This window comes from Rhipicephalus sanguineus, chromosome 1, assembly GCF_013339695.2.
Source record: "Rhipicephalus sanguineus isolate Rsan-2018 chromosome 1, BIME_Rsan_1.4, whole genome shotgun sequence".
Lineage (NCBI taxonomy): Eukaryota > Metazoa > Arthropoda > Arachnida > Ixodida > Ixodidae > Rhipicephalus > Rhipicephalus sanguineus.
Window position 1 is genome coordinate 125,547,629 of NC_051176.1, and position 17,158 is coordinate 125,564,786.

Consider the following 17,158-nt stretch of genomic DNA (forward strand, 5'->3'; position numbering starts at 1 on the left):
AATGATATGCCAAGCGCCAGGACTGGCTGTGATTTTGCCATACTAATAATTATAGCGCAAGGGGCTTTTTTTCTTCTGTAAATTCGGACCCGTGCATCTTGAAATCTCCAACGCGGGAGGCGATTATGATGAGCTTAGGCGTCCGAATTCTAAAAAGCTGTTAAAGTATAGAAACTCCGATCACGCCGACTATACACACAGTTATCAACTGTATCGGTAAGGTGCAGCAGCGGTATTATTCGAGACATCTCTCATGTTCTCCCTGATTAATCAATGCAAGCTGATTAATGAAAACACCAACTAGCCTGCACTGACACCCTTGTTCAGCAAGCTTGTCCTTCTCCCAAGCTACTGTTACGTTTCTCTCCATTAGCAAGGCGGATGTTGTCATGGTCTGCCTTTGTACAAATGGTCCTGAAGGCTTTCCATATGACGTTGCTTTGTTTTTTTTTTTCATCCTTCCTTTGTCAATTTTTCATTTGATCTTTTTGTCTCGTCTCGTGCTTCCTCATAATTCCGCGTCTACTTTTGTGACTGTTCTTGTGACCAACCATTTACGTCACTCACAGAAAAACAAAGTAAAAATAAGAACAAGGAAACGAAGCAATGCGCGTCCGGGGGGGGGGGGGTGCAAGTAAATGAGAACTCGGCTAGAAGTGCTTCGCCCCCCCTCCCCTCCCCCCTTATATATATAAGGAAAAAAGAAATAAGCAGCACTATCATGAGCGCTAGCCGTAACTTAACGTTCACACAAAAATAAAAGATTACCGACAAGAAAAATGTCGTCGCACACCTGTTCGTCTCGAAGGTGCAACAGCCAACGCACGACGGTTGAAAGAAAGAGAGAGAGCGAGAGAAAGATGAAGGCAGGCGACGGGAAGAGGGACAGCAACCAAAGCAGGAGGCGGCTGGTGCCTGCCTGATTGCCGACTCTGCTGCATGCATAGGTACACAGGTAACGTAATTTATATACGCCCGACTGCGGGGCACTGCCGCAGCCAGCTCTCGGTGGTATAAGCACGCAGGAATGTCCGTTATATTGACCTCGATACGCCTTTTTGGCCTCCTCTCCGCCTGCGCTGGCGAGATGAAGTCGTGGCTGATGCCTCGACGGCGAGAGGGGGTTCCTCTTGCCGCGAGGCGAAACCACTCGCTCCTTACGCCCCTTTCCTCCTGCTCCTCCTCTCGTCGGCTCAATCCTTCCTTCGCCTTTGTTCTCTGACCTTACACAACTCCTTTGTTGGTCGGAATGCGAACTGGCCATCCGTCAGACTGCCTAGGGGCACTTTCTCGCCGGCGGCGCTCGCTGTGCCCAGTGTGCGGTTGATTGATTACGCGGCCGGAATAAAAACCGCTCCGAGCTTCTTTCTCCGCGGCGGCCCACGGCCAACCACTCTCGCTCTTCGCGCAGCGACGCGGCGGCCATCGCTTATGTGCCGCAATCTTGGCTCCGGCGCCGCCGAACCAACAGTCGGCGCTCGCGCCCCGAACCAAGAGTGGCCCGGCTCGGCTTCAAGTGCGCTCGAGGGTCCGTCGCGAGGAGCATCAAGAGTGGGAAGCCGTTTGTCCAGCGGCGGAGGACCCTTATTTTTGTTGGGCAGCCAGCTAGTTTGAGTAAAGTTAGGTCGCCGCGGCAGCCACTTCCGCGTTCCTTCTTTCCTTTCTCGTTTCCTCGCGACCTTGTTGCGGAAATCTTGGGCGCGGAATATAAGCTAAAAGTGTTCTTCATGGCGAAGAAAAAAAAGAAAGAAAAAAAAACACCCTATGGGGATTATAAAAGGATCTCTGCCAGAAGCGTTCAAGTTCAGAGTTAGAAATCTGGTTTGAGACGATTTAGATTGGTGGGGCCCATTTAAACATTTTTGTTTTTTCGCGTCGCGAGCAGTGCCGCTCCTTCTCCGGAACACCATTTGCGGAGTACACGTATTTCCACTTTAGTTCCCGTTTAAGAAAAGAGCGCATCTGTCTAATATCGAACCGAGCACCTGTCGACGTTAGTGTGGGCATATATCCTGCCTCGGGAAATAGAGCCGGCGCGCGCATACGTTCAAGAAGAAAAAAGTGCTCTGTCGGCAGTATATGAGCTGGTTTAGTCATATATACAGCCGACCAGAGCCGTGTATATACATAAATGCTTATGGCGAGCGTACAAAAATCTCTGCCACTGAACAAATGTTACGATTTATGCAGTAGTCACTTTTTTTTTTTTTTTGCAACAGGAACCATGCATACAACTCTGTGCAGATGTCGTTGTCTGCGGATAGCACTATTTATTTTTTTCGCCACTGTTGCAGTACATGGTAATTTAGTGGAAAAACTGATCCAAACGAATCACTAGTCAGATGTAATTCCACATTCCAGTAAGTGACGATAACTGCTCAGTTTGAAAACAATGTAGTTAAAGTCTTGTCAGAGCGACAGCGTTTCCTTTTCATTCGAACGGCCTTCGCGTTGCTTTCTCTCGTCTGCGTAGAGACGCAGTTCGGATACGATATATAAGGCGAACAAATAGAATGCGCGAAAGACAAATGTCCCATGGGGAACCGCACTAGGTTCTCAGTTTAAGGAGAAAATTTAGCGCAGGAAACGCACGTTGCAGTAATTCGTGGCATTGATAAAAAAAGTCCGCAGTAAGCAGGATCCGCAAAAGTTGTTAGTGTCCTTAGCTACGAAGAGGCTGAATCTATATGTCATGACATTACGGTGGTCGAGACGAATTACTGATCATGACTCGGCATTCAAGTTAATGAATATGCTCACTAATATCAGAGGCCGTGTTAATGCGACAGCACTACTTGGTATTTCGTAAATTATTTTTCTCTTTATTTCTCTATTTTGCTGATAGGTATAGGTCCTATCGCATAATTTTGTACTTTTACAAGCGAGACAACCCAGCATTCGAAAGCTTTTCTTAAAATTTTCATACCATTTCTGAGCTCCAAAGTATTTGAAATATGAGATCAATTTTACAAGCCACCAGACAATGCCCTTACGCACGACTGAGCACCTTGAAGAGGTAAACTTTTTAGAGAGCGCGCACAACGCACAAATGTGTGATGTAAAGATACATAATATCGCTGCGTTTTGTCTATAAGTGTAACGATTGCTGCAATAAACGGACCTCGAATCCGGTTATTGCATTCGTTTTGCTCACTCCTCTTAGTTACGGAGGCGCCGTGTAGAGAGCACGCGGCCTACAGATGACGCCACGATGCGTACGAACCGGTATCCCTAGCTGCTTCTCGCTATCATCCTTTCAGGCTCGAACAACTTCCGGCACTTGTTCCATGGTTAGCAGCGATTGGAATTTAATAAGCTCTGACGAACCGACGAGGAGCGCATAACCGGTCAGACAAGCGTTTAGAGCTTGAGGAGAAGAAAGGTGTACCGGACGAAGTGAAAGACAAAGAAAAAAGAACGCGTATGCGGTTGAACTGGGAGAGTGCGGAGGCGTAGTAAAAGAGCCGTTATGTCTCTGCGCTTGTTTTCAAAAGAAACAAGTTCTGAGAGCTCTAAACGCAGCTCAGAAATGAGATCACGTAGTTGACGTGAGTGAAGAAGAGGTTGCTTCGCCCAACGCCGTCGACGCACCGTGCACGCATTCCGCGGGCAGGAAAATGGCGCGACGCATAACAAGAGTTCACTGCTTCCTCTATATATACATCGCGTTGCCGCACACTCACTAAAGTTTGAGCAGACGGGCCTCGTGACTTCGTTACGGCAACGCATTTAAATAGGACGCAGGCGGAAGTATGCGTGCACGCTTTCCGTGTGTATGCAAAGGCACTTCCGACGGCTGCTGCTGCCAGGAGGGGATGAACGTGCTTGTGCGATCTACCTTCGTGCAAACGACGTTGTTTGCCCCGCTTAACCAACGCCCGCATTTATTTTTTGAACGTGTAATACTATCCGACGCGGCTTCTTTCCTCCGCCGCAGCGTATTTGAAAGGGAATTGGGCTTTTGCGAGAGGGAGAGAGAGTTCTAAGAAATCCACTTTCGGTGAACGTCACACAACGCAGCAGAGCATGAGCGACCAGTGCCTGCGCATTCCCGACATGCAAACAAGACGTCTGCCGCACCGGTGCCGTCAGACGCAGCTTCCAAGCCCAGTTACAACGGAGAACACGCTTTGAGCCTTTTTCGTGGCACGTGAACAGCTCGTATATACCTCAATATCGCATCTCTGCCGCTTCTCATTTTCTCCAGGCCTGAACGACCCTATCTGCCCTGAGCATGCCGTCGAAGCAGCTTGCTGCCCCGACTGCCTTTGTCGCTGCCTACTCATGAAAAGCGATGGTGCTCGGGGCTCCTGCATAGAACGGCGTGTTACCTCTCTTCTGTTGGCTTTTACCTGTTTTGGCGCATCCCGATGCTTATAAGCGCGTCGATATAGCCTTGTGTCCATGTACGTCCCGGCGACAACCATTGATGTCATTGCTATAGAGTCTGATTCCCTTTCTTTTCTTTTGGTTTGTTTTAATACTGTCTAGGACGAACGAAAGAGCCACTAATGAGCTCCTGTCAAAAGTGACGTGTAGTGTTAGCGTGTTTCAAATAACACTAAATATTCGATTGCAACAACTGCAATGAAGAACGGAGAATTGAGTTTGTAGAACGGAGAACGTTGGGAGCACTGCTCGTTTATGTTGTTTTCAGTCAACTGGCAGTTAACATATAAATGATAACTGTTTCATCCACGTTTCTTTTCCTCCACGCAAACACTGAATTTTATCGCTTATGATTTCTTAGCGTGAATTCGTTATCATCTTTGCTTCCAAATAGGTCGTATGCGCGCTACTCTTACCAGTAAAAGTAAGTAAAGATCTCTTACTACTCATCCTAATTCAGTCTAAGGGGCGGATGGCATTCGACGTGGTCCATGCTACAGGGAGGGAGCAATGGAACACTGGCTATAAACGCCCGCATCTAAAGCAGCATGAAGAAATAGCACTTTAAAACCGCGGACCTGGCTCGAGCCGTAGAGGAGCGAAGCAGACGCTGCGTCTACCCGAACGTGCACCGGGGGAAGAATGGTGGGATGACAACAGGAAGAAAAACGCGGAAAGCCTCCGCAGCTCTCCTGACACGCAAGATGGGCCCAAGTGACCCCTTGCGAAAGGATCGGTCTCTGAAGAGCCCGCACCGAGAGCGAAAGTGAGAGGCGGAACCAGTAGACCGCTCGCTCGCCGACGCTGCTATCTGATCGAAGCCAGGCCGAGCTAAACATCCGCACCATTGGCCTTGCAACGCGTTGGATGATAGGAGGGGAGTGTTACGCAGGGGCCGTCGAGACGCCGCTGTGGGTTGAGCGTGGCGGTACGCAAACGGACAGCACGCGGGGAGCTGGAGCGAAACCGCCTCAAAAAGGAACTAAACACAAAAATAACGCGAGGGATATGTGCGCAGAGCCGAGGCGTGCAGCGCGTCATTTGGTCGGCTGGTGGTGCGAGAATCGGTACGACGTGGCGCGCTGTTGGGTTCCTGTTCCGTGTGAACTCGAGCGTGAACCTGCAAGGTGTCTCTCCTTCGCCCTTGCATGGCGGCTATACTGAAGGGAAAGGGCATCTCGGCGTGCGTCCAGTTACCGATGCCGAAAAAACTGGGCCTGTCTTGTTTCCTCGCGAAGCCCAGAGGTCCGTGTCCCACTTGTAGCGTATTCTTAGAGGGACGCGTACGGGGATGTCGGCTGCTTGTTGTTTGCTCGTTCGCTGCTTCGATCTGGCTGCCTATCGACGTGAGAGTGGGACGCGGCATCGAATTGATACGGCCTGCAGTAATCACTCACTCGCTATAAGACGGTCGTTTTGCATCACGCCGAGAATCTCATTTCTGCTGACCGTTCGTTTTAATTTTGTTCGTCTTATTCATTTTTATCGCTCCGTTTTGTCATGGCGAGGCTTAAATCTTGCGATCTTTACAAGCTGGTATGTTAGGTAAGGGAACTTTTGCCACAAAGGATTTCTTTTTTTGTGCGCAAACATGAAAACCTTCTAGGAACCTGCCTGCGGCCCCCGCAGTACGGACGCCGTTCTTTAGAAGGTATAAAGTATGGGGAAAAAAAAAAAGAAGAACGGTACTTTCGTTATCATTCACGCCTATTTTGTACGATTACTTTTCGCTCAACCAACTGTGAGGCTAGCTCTACGCCAAGTATATTTCCCTTCAGCTTTGCCCCCATGACCACTACCTCTTTCCGAGACACGCTCCAGAAGTGGAGGGCGCGATGATCAATGTGCAGTAACCCATAGTTCCATCAGCGAACGGAAGCCGTGGCTCGTGCGTGCGTGAGAGCAAGTATACGTGCGCGCGTCTACTTATATACGTAAAGGTATAAGTCTAAAAAAACAGAAACCGCGGACGTCCCCGGACTTGAGAAGGCGTTCCCTCGGCGCGAAAATGTTCCTGCAAACCCGGATGCGGCACGTCCCAGGGCGTATGTCTCATCAACGTCCGCACGAAGCAATCAATAACCAGCTTGACACCAGACAGAAGATGGGACGGGTCACGCTTCGAGGGGCGTCGCGTTTCCCCGCAGGACAGATCGGTGCGTGCTATAGGCCGCATCGACGATGCAGTCTTCAGCGACTCCCTTCCATGCCTCGGCAACTACTCCTCCCGCTTCTCTATAACCCTCTGCCCTTATTCGTTTCCTTTACTTGTATATCGGTGTATACGAGTTGCTCGGGCGCAACAGATGGGATCACGAAGCATGCATGAGTTACTGCAATAAGGGAGACGCGAAAGTTTAGTAGTTGGACGGATCCCTGACCTTTCACGCGAAACCGCAGAAGTGCCGTGCCAGCAGCCAAGGGAAAATTTCCACGTTGTGCCTTCGCTTCAGCATTATACGACGAGACGGAGAAGCAACCGCAGCGAATGCTTAAAGAAGCCGAGGCGCGTCTTCGGCCAGACTCGCTAAAAACTTGAGTAATTCGGAAAACTTCGCTCACACTCCGTCGATTATTGCAAAACGAGCAGTCAAAGTTATGCTCGAAGGCCCGAGGAAAGAAGGCGAAGTAAAAAAATGAAATACTAATGAAAAGGGAGAGCATACAGGCCGGTCGTAAGAAAAGCAGAGAGATTGCGCCACAAGAATGAGTGCTTTATGATAAAGACCAGCCTTTTTAATATTGATAATAGCAAAAAAAGTTGCATCACGAACTTAAGTGACGTATAGACTATCTGTACAACTAAAATGTGAAAGATAAGAGCGGCCTTCGCTAATTATCGCCCGTCGTTAAAGCGGACTATAACATTTCTTGCACGAAGCATGACGGGAAATGCTTCGGTTTCGTGAGAGAGCTGGAGACGAACAGAATAGCATGAGCTTAACGCTGACTTTTGTTTCGATTACATGAAAAAAAAAGAAAAGACCGGTACTGGAATGCTGGAAATGCTCAACGTTTCTGGTATTCCAGTAGGACGGTATGCTCGCTTACATTCTCCCGAGTGACGTAATCCTCGCAGCCATCATTTGACCATCATTACTGCATACAAGAGTAGTGGCAGCAATGTTTCGAGATCATATAGACATAATATACCGATGTTTCGAAATGTTCTTCATACTCTCTGCGCGGCAATTCACAGCTGATCTCACGGCTGTGGGAATAACGCCAGTCATTAAGCATGAAACGAATTGTCAGGAGAATACGCCTTGATATATATATATATATATATATATTATAAAGACGTTTATTAGCGGGCACTCGGCGACGATAAACGACTGCGACAGTCAAGGCGGGGTGCCGACTCTGAGCGCGAGGAGCGTGCTGTCCCAGAAGAGCGGAAGAGGACGACCCACTAGTAAGCGCTCGAGAGGGCGACCCATTACAGGCTTCCAACGCTTCGCTACAATTACCCCGGGTACGAAAAGGGAGCCGCCTGGCGACCTAACTGCTCGTCACTATGAGCGGGTCATGGTAGGGTTTCAGGCGCTCCACGTTGACAATGTCGCGCCCTCGACGGCGCATGTCCGAAGATGGTTCAAGGGGTTCGATCACGTAGTTGACCGGGGACGTGCGTTCGACGACACGGTAGGGGCCGTCGTATTTCGGCAGTAGTTTTGAAGAGAGGCCAGGTGCAGTGGTAGGGACCGAGAGCCATACGAGTGCTCCAGGGAGGAACGTGGGCGCAGAAGTAGTGGTGTCACCGCGAATGCTCTTCTGCCGCTCTTGGTCATTCGTAGTAAATGTCTTGGCAAGCTCCCGACACTCCTCAGCGAGTCTTGCTGTGGCAGAAATAGGCGCACACTCAGACGGGTCCGGCTTGTAGGGAAGGATTGTGTCGATCGTGTGCGACGGGTGCCTGCCGTACAATAAGAAAAAGGGCGAGAAACCAGTAGTGCTCTGCGGGGCGGTATTATAGGCGTAGGTGACAAAAGGCAGAATGGCATCCCAATTTGTGTGATCGGGGGCGACGTACATCGAGAGCATGTCGCCGAGCGTGCGGTTAAAGCGTTCGGTGAGGCCATTTGTCTGCGGGTGGTAAGCAGTAGTTTTCCGGTGAACCACGTTGCACTCTTTGAGAATGGCTTCGACGACTTCGGACAAGAAGACACGACCTCGATCGCTGAGCAGCTCCTGGGGTGGACCGTGGCGCAGCATGAATCGGTGCAGCAGGAAGGAGGCAACATCGCGCGCTGTAGCCGCTGGGAGGGCGGCAGTTTCGGCGTATCGCGTAAGGTGGTCAACAGCGACGATGGCCCAGCGGTTACCAGCCGACGTTAGAGGAAGTGGTCCATACAAATCGATGCCAACGCGCCCAAACGGCCGGTCAGGGCAAGGTAGAGGTTGCAGACATGCCGGCGACAGGTGCGTTGAAGTTTTGCGGCGCTGACAATCGATGCAGGAGCGAACGAACTTCTGCACGTAGCGGTACATCCCTCGCCAAAAGTACCGTTGGCGAAAGCGGTGGTAGGTTTTCGATACCCCAGAGTGTGCACACTGCGGGTCAGAGTGGAACGACTCGCATATGTCAGAACGCAGACTGCGGGGTATTACGAGTAGCCACTGGCGGCCGTCGCCGTAATTGCGTCGGTGGAGGAGGTCGTCGCGAACGGCGAAATGGTGCGCTTGACGACGCAATGCGCGAGTGGATGGTGTCACCGATGGATCACTCAGCAAGGCTATCAGTGAGGCAATCCAGTGATCCTTGCGCTGTTCAGTGGCGATGGTTTGAATGTCGATAGACGAAACGGCATTGTGAGTCACTGAGCTGGAAGTATTGTCGTCAGGCAAGGGGGAGCGCGAGAGTGCGTCGGCGTCAGCATGCTGGCGTCCGTTGCGGTACAGCACGCGGATATCGTAGTCCTGTAGGCGAAGTGCCCAGCGGGCGAGGCGGCCTGAGGGATCCTTCAATGACGACAACCAGCATAGTGCATGATGGTCGGTGATGACATCAAATGGGCGACCATACAAATAAGGTCGGAATTTCGTAAGGGCCCAGATGATCGCCAGGCATTCCTTTTCGGTGACGGTGTAATTGGTCTCGGCTTTAGTAAGCGTACGACTTGCATATGCCACGACATATTCAGGGAACCCTGGTTTGCGCTGCGCAAGGACAGCGCCAAGGCCAACACCGCTAGCGTCTGTGTGTACCTCTGTAGGGGCCGCAGGGTCGTAGTGGCGTAGTATGGGAGGCGACGTCAACAAACGACGGAGCTTTGCGAAAGCGTCGTCGCACTCCGACGACCACGAATGGAGGGGCCCGTTACTTCCGAGAAGCTTCGTCAGTGGCGATATGATAGTCGCGAAATTTCGAATGAAGCGCCGAAAGTAGGAACACAGTCCTACGAAACTGCGCAGTTCTTTGACGGTCGTAGGTTTGGGGAACTCAGTCACGGCCCGAAGCTTGGCGGGATCAGGAAGAATTCCGTCCTTGGACACGACGTAGCCGAGGATTGTCAGCTGCCGTGCTGCAAACCGGCACTTCTTTAGATTCAGTTGCAGACCGGCGTCGCTCAAACGCGTCAAAACATGCCGTAGGCGTTGAAGATGCGTGGAGAAGTCCGGAGCAAACACGACGACGTCGTCGAGGTAGCACAAGCACGTGTGCCATTTCAGGTTGCGCAGAACGGTATCCATCATGCGCTCAAAGGTGGCGGGCGCATTACACAGCCCAAACGGCATGACGTTAAATTCGTACAGGCCGTCGGGCGTGACAAAGGCGGTCTTCGGTCGAGCGTCATCAGCCATAGGTACTTGCCAGTACCCTGAGCGCAAATCGAGAGATGAAAATCGAGAGATGCGAGAGGTACGGGGATCGATACCCAGCACCTCCACCAAATTATAAAGACGTTTATTAGCGGGCACTCGGCGACGATAAACGACTGCGACAGTCAAGGCGGGGTGCCGACTCTGAGCGCGAGGAGCGTGCTGTCCCAGAAGAGCGGAAGAGGACGACCCACTAGTAAGCGCTCGAGAGGGCGACCCATTACAGGCTTCCAACGCTTCGCTACAATATATATATAAAGTGGTGGCACGGCCGTTCACGATGAAGAATCACTCACCTGAACTTGAAGAGTGAAGACAGGGGTAGGCAAGGCTTCGAGATCCACTTCTCGAACCATGAATAGTTCGGCAGTCTGTTCTTGAAGCTCGAAGATTCCCAGTTCGTTTCCTGTCAGGAAAGACCCGCGAAAATGTTAAAGCTTGGCCGTTGCATTATCGCCCGCAAAATGCAGCGCCGAGTGCAACATCGATAATGCAACAACAGAATGATACATGGTTTCGCTTTAGCTCGTGGGCGTTGCGTGAAGTCCTTGATGGGGCGAGTATAAGAGCTCATAAAGCGGGCCATTTATTGGGCTAATAAAAGCATTGAAAAAAAAAAGAAAGACGACTGCTACTGGTGAGAGTGACAGTACCACGTTAAGGTACACCGGTGAAACGACTTTGCTTTTTGTTCACCTTAGTGCAGAAAACGGCTGCCCTTTTGTAGGCTCAAGTAAAAACTCTATTAAACATGTCCTTAAGAAGTGACGCGTACAAGGATGGGACACAGCAAGAAACTAAGACGAACGCCGATCCTTTCTTGTGTAGCGAAGTACAGTTGAAGTCGGTGGTTTTTCTCGCTGCATCCCACAGTAATACGCGTCAATGAAGTCACGTTTCACGAAGCCAGTAACCAACTGGCTTCGTGAAACAACGCTCCTTAAGCGAAACATGGGAGGCAAAAGCGAAAATAATCGTTAAATGTATGCCGCCTTGAGGGTGGGAAAAAAGTTTCATATTTCACACACATTAGGGACTCGTGTTGATATGTCAACTTCCTGTATCATCGTGTTACCTCATTACTATAGAGCGCCGCTGCCACCGAACGAAACACGCGCCGTCTTTTCTCCAGCTATGATACCTCGCGATGGTGACTTGTAAAACTGCTGCAGTGGAAATAAATGAAGACAGGAAGTGCTGCTCGCAACGTTTTATGCGAACACGTATAGTAGATGCAGCATTTTAAAATTTTCACTGAATACGCAGAATCAAATGCAATATTTACTGTAGGGCTGACACTAGCTCCTATTTGGATACTATTAAGGCGTTTAAGCACGGCCACTCAACCTCCATAGGAAAAAAAAAATCTAAATGTATTTACTGCTGGAACTACTAGACGGGTTAATGTCGCTATGGGGTAAGCAGGGGTGTTTTCGTAAGCATTTTTTACGACGATGATCTGCCAATATAGCAGAATACTTAGGAGTTGCGGCAGCGACGTTTTACCCTTTTTAAGCGAAGATTGCTGGCGCAGCTGGACTTTGCGCTGTCTCTACAAACAAAACGAGAGGGGGAGAAAAATGCCATTCCAATATATTGAAGGAGTTTGGGCAGCCTACGAGAGGTGCGGACGAACGTCAGATGGGGGTCGCCTGGAAGATTGCGAGAGCCGTGCGTCGCCGGTCGCGAGGTCAGACTCGTTCGTTTGACGCCACCCGTATTGCTAACAGTCACGAAGACGGGTCACGCCGATCGAGCCAACTGCGGCGCCGACAATTTTGGCGGTGCGGCGCTCTCGAGCCGAAGGCTCGAACAGCCTCCGCGCAGCAATAAGACGGAGGAGGCACGCCGCTTGTGCAGCGCGAGACAAAGCCCTCCCGAAATGATTGCGTTCCTGGCGAGAATAACGGATCGGGCCTTTGCGACACCGCGAGATAGACGTCGCACCATCGAAGTGGTGGTGGCTGGGGGGGGGGGGGGGGGGGGGGGGGGGGGAGAGAGAACTGCGCGCCTCGAGGGCGAACCGTCACAACAAAACCCCGCCTGTAGGCGACCGCTTCTTCTGTACGCTCTTGCTTGCTTTATTTTCCATCTCGCCCACCTCACTCCGGGCACGCACTCGCGAAGATGACGCCGGCCCGAGATGTCGCCTTTCGCCTCCTCCTCGCCCGTTCATTTATTTCCTTCCACCGCTGCAGTGCACTTATCTCGCAGGGCGCATCAATCTTGAACAAAAGAAACGCAGCAGTCGAAAACAAAGGGGCGCGGGAAAAGACACGTCAGCAAAAAAAAAAAAAAATGTGTACAGGGAGGACTCGGCACGCACAGTATAGAAGACGGGGTGCGAAGATCCGACCCTTCTCAGTTGTGACAGGCGAGGAAATGAAGGCTTCTTGTAATCGCCGAGCCGCTTGAAGACGGGCGAAACGGGATGGGCGGCAGAACTCTCGCGACAGAGTTTTCAGCTGCGGGTTAAACGCTAAGGCCCGAAAAAAATTCAGCCTGGTAAGAATTGCTACGGTCGTAGTATATGTGTGCGACAAAAAAAAAAAAAAAATGCCTTGTCTCCGAGTCCTTCTACAACTTCTTTTTTCTCTCTCTCTTATTACCCTCATCGGTGTACTTTCGGAACTAAAGACGAGTTTTCTGGCCGCAAAATTTTGCGGTCGCGAGCTGGACAGCCGTGCTGGCCGAGTCCTCACGACCCAGCGTACTCCTTTCATCTGTGCCGGGAAACGCGCCGGGCTTACCGTGAATGATGGAGTAGCGGAGAGGGGCGTTGATTCCCAGGTCCTGGTCGAACGCGTTCACCGGTGCGTCCGTCTGAACCTTGACCCGGAGTCGAGCGCCCTGCGCGAAACAAGCGCGCGTAGCGCTTACTTGCGAGCCACTGGAGCGTACATACGGGCGCACAGCCATAGCAGACGCAAACAACTCAACCTCAGAAAATGAGGTATCAGCACTTCTGGATTCCGTGCAGTGTTCTCGAAGTATAAGGCGTCTGCGACAGTTTACTCGCGCTTCGGCAAGCTCATTTCATTGTTGCACGCACGTAGGTGCTGCAAGATGAGGCAGTTTTGAACAAAATAGAATGAAGAAATGATAGAGTCTCTGCACAGTTGCCCTAACCATGGCTTATCGCTACGGCGAGGAAGAAGTGATGAGTAGGCGATTGTCTGTGACGTGCAGGATACTTCGTCAGCGAGGTATATCTTGCAATAAAGGTGCGAAATAATGCAGCAGTGTTCCACTATTGTGCATTATCCTGCAGTATTCTGTACTAATGCAATGTCCTGCACTATTAGTGCAGGATAATGCAGAAGAGACTACGAAGATAGCGCCATGATTCCTACGCTGTGTGGTCGCGCAACAGCGGCCGAACGAGAGCAATAGAGGAATTATTTAGAGTTATCTTATTAAGAACCAAACTGCCCTATGAAGTGCATTTGCATGTATAGTTGAATGTAGATCTTAAAGACTCGTATATACTGCCTTATACTATGCCTATAAAGTATACAGTAAGACACGTAAGACATAACACGAGGACAAAAACTGGTGCTCACCGTGATTACCGCAGCTTCGGTGACGTTCGCCTTGTAGAGCTGGCGCGTAAACACAGGATTCTGGTCGTCGGCGTCTTTCACACGGATCGTAACGCTCGTCACAGACTGGAAGCTTTCGGGAGAACCGTGGTCCTGCGAATGGTGTAGAGGCACAGGAGCTTAATAGCATCTTCAGTACAGAGACTGCATGTGCAGCGACGCGAGCACCGTGAAGTTAGCTAGTCCATCACGCACAAGTTTCGGCAGGATATTGTTGAGGCGAGCTTATTTTGCTAAATGGTGTCATATATGCGCAGCCTCCCATTTAAGCAATATGAAATACTTGTAGTAGAAACTCGGCTCAGTTCGACGTTTGAAGTGCATTTCAGCATGAAGTAAATTTTTAAATACACTTAGCATAATAGTATATATGGGTATAGCAGCCGCACCAGTTCGGTAATATAAGTGTACCGTTATGCGCCTTAAATAGAAAGTTGAAATATAACGGGAAAATGCGCAGAAAAGTCACCGTATGTCTTGTTTTTGTATGCATTGCCGTGAAGGCCGCTCCATTTGAACCGTGAACATGCTTTTCGAGTGCAACTTCACCAACAGTCACACTTTTATTATTATTATTTTTGTTCTTCATATAAAATCTCCGCGAAATGATCAAAGCACACACAAAGCAAGCGCCAACGACAGTTTCTTTAACTACCAGGTCGGAATAACATAACGCGATTTTATTCGTTTCATTGCCGCGTTTCGACAGCGGTATAGGAACGGCGCTTCGAGTAATATCAGTTAAGTTAGGCTGTCGTTACCGGTGGATAAAAAAAAATAGAATCGGGCAAAACGAATGGACGAGTTGTACATTCTTTAAATGTAATTGTACTACTTTCCAGCGAACGAAAGCAAAGGGCCAGTAACTGTAAGTGAAGGTGTTCAAGTAGAGAGAGAGTAACGACATGCCCAAGATGCAATGCGCCGTTTTGTACACTCTTGTAAGTCATTGATGGGAGGGTTAAAAGGGGGGTGGCATCGCAACGCGGCACGTCACCCACCTACCCGGCGCTTTGATCGTTGCGTATCTCTCGTAGTTTGAGGATCTCGAGGACATGAAACGCGGGCCACCAAACTCGTTAGCGTTCCTTCGCTGCGTCTGTTCAGCGACAGAGTCATTATCCCCGTGTCGTTCGGGAGAACCGAAGGCGTGATTTATGTCTCGTCGTTTTGCTCAGTTCCGTGCGAGCGTAGTAGACATTGCTCGAGCCGCTGCTGCCCACTTAGCGTCCGCCACATGTACGCCCCAACGCGCGCCGGCGACGAATGGTTGCCGCGCTGTCTGACAAACGACCCGCGCCGCTCGCTGGCCGCGCTGGACCCAATGGGGCGCGAACAAGGCCGCGGCTCAGGAGAGGTGCTTCGGCACCGTTTCCCCGCTGCGTATATAGCGCCGTCGAGCTGCTTATACGGCGTTCGCGCTACGTGTCCGGAATGTTCCGCAGCCACGTGCGGGCTTCGTTCGACAGGCCCCGGAAACGATACGGGCCGCCTGATGAAAGGCCTTTGTCACGTCCGGGCACGTAAATGCCGCCTAATTCGTGTATGTAGTACCGCCCTTTTTTCTCACGGCCTTCCGACCTTTTCAACACAGGCACGTCGACCGTCAACTGTCTTTCCTGTGGTTACGCTCGGGCCGTTTGTTGCAGACAGAACTGCTCGCGCCTTTTGCGATTTCATGCTGCTTTTCACAAAAGGAAAGGCGTGGGGTCGGGGGGATGTAAAATTTAACTCCACCAATGTTAAGCATTTTCTGCTAAGAGCAGATTAGCGAGCGCGGTATAGCGCCGCAATGGAATTTTCGAAGATGCATCTCTTACCCCTTATGAGGTACGCTATTGGAACGTCAGCCGTAGGGACTTCAAAACGGCGCAAGCATCGATGCAAGATTTTTGAACGTCCACTTTTCATAACTTGCGAAAGGCAGAAGGCAAGCGAGACGAAAAACACACCTACAAGACGAAGTAGAGTGTGTTCATAATCTATTATCAACCTTACTTTACGTTTCCAGCATTATAACTCACATAAGATGTAAAGCACGAAGGAACGAAGCTGAAAGTCATGTCGGCAGAGTTCGTCGGACTTGTCAACTCTGCGAGCAAAAAGTCGTCCCGACTACGGCCTCCAGTATGTATAATTCTGAATTCACAATGGGCCATACTCTAAGCATATAATTTATCAGATTGATAGAACATGGATTAAAAAAAAAGAATGGTGTGGCAGGAAGCGGACTTCTGTACTAATGCTCATATATTTCGGTGCACGTTCGCAGGTTCGCTACACCATGAAGCTGCGTCTAAAGAATGTCTGGCAGGTTATAAAGAAGGTCCTGATTAAGTTGTTTCATTTTTGAACTGCCGCCGTAAGCCTCCCACCCTCTTTTTATGTTTTGGCGGTGCTTTTGTCTTCCCTGTCCACTTCTTTCTGCTCTTGTTATGCCGAGATAGTCCTGGCCCAGCTAAGATCTTTCGCTGTCCCTTCTGAACGGAGAGGGAGTCGGATGCGAGTCCTCTTCAGCAACGTTCATGCAGTGCACTCGAGCACGCGGCGGAGCACGAATGGAAAGCTCGGAGTGATTCCTGTTTCGCGAATGCGCGCCATCACGAGAGCCATCAATCTGCGCCGGCCCCACATAAGAGTCGAATCTCAACTACTTGGTATTTTGGCGGAGCGTTTTCTGCCACCGTCACGCTCTCCGCACTCTACCTCGCTTGTTTGCCTTCCATCTATATATATAGTCATGGATCGCGTGTGGACCCGGAATGCCTGGGCTAAATTGCCAGTAAAAGTGGAAGTTCGGGGGGGGGGGGGGGGGAAGCTGCCCTAAATCTAAAACAGATGCGACATCGGCGCGCTCGCTACTAAAGTACAATGAAACACACTTCGCGAGGAACTTCTTAGACAAGAGGACCCCTCCTAGTGAGCCATCTATCTTCATTGCTCGTGCGAGGTCTCAGAGGAGGCATCCGGGCCTGCCGCTGAGGCAGCAAGCAAATCTCTTCTGTATTCCCGGCTCTGATCCCATCCTTATCGTTTTCTTTTCCTTCTCGCCCATCCGCGGCTCCAGCTCAGACATGGAGAGAGCGCTAAGCCACCGCACACGATGCAATTAGCGCTTCATTACAGGGGATGTTCGTGCGCGAGCGCATAGCGGGTGGAGACAAGCGGGGCGGGGGAAGCTCATCATTGTCATTCAGCCTCTCGACCTGAAAGACGTCTGCACTGCTCTATCCCTACAGGCTCACAGAGGAGAGTCGCGCACAAACGAGGAAAAGATGAAGAGGGCACGGACAAACGAGAACAAAAAAAATGGGGGGGGGGGGATGGAAAGTGAGACCGCCAAA

The 17,158-nt window shown here is 50.6% G+C and overlaps 1 protein-coding gene across 2 annotated transcripts in view; it reads right to left on the reverse strand.

The window, feature by feature from the left end:
* Positions 1 to 17,158, reverse strand: part of LOC119397454 (protocadherin Fat 4) — a 171,425-nt gene that overhangs the window by 120,111 nt on the left and 34,156 nt on the right. For both annotated transcript variants that reach the window (XM_037664897.2, XM_037664890.2), the window contains exons 7-9: positions 13,776 to 13,907; positions 12,963 to 13,062; positions 10,509 to 10,618 (exon numbers count right to left, since the gene is read on the reverse strand). In XM_037664897.2, coding sequence (XP_037520825.2) covers positions 10,509 to 10,618; positions 12,963 to 13,062; positions 13,776 to 13,907 — 342 coding nt within the window. The remainder of the gene's footprint in view (positions 1 to 10,508; positions 10,619 to 12,962; positions 13,063 to 13,775; positions 13,908 to 17,158) is intronic.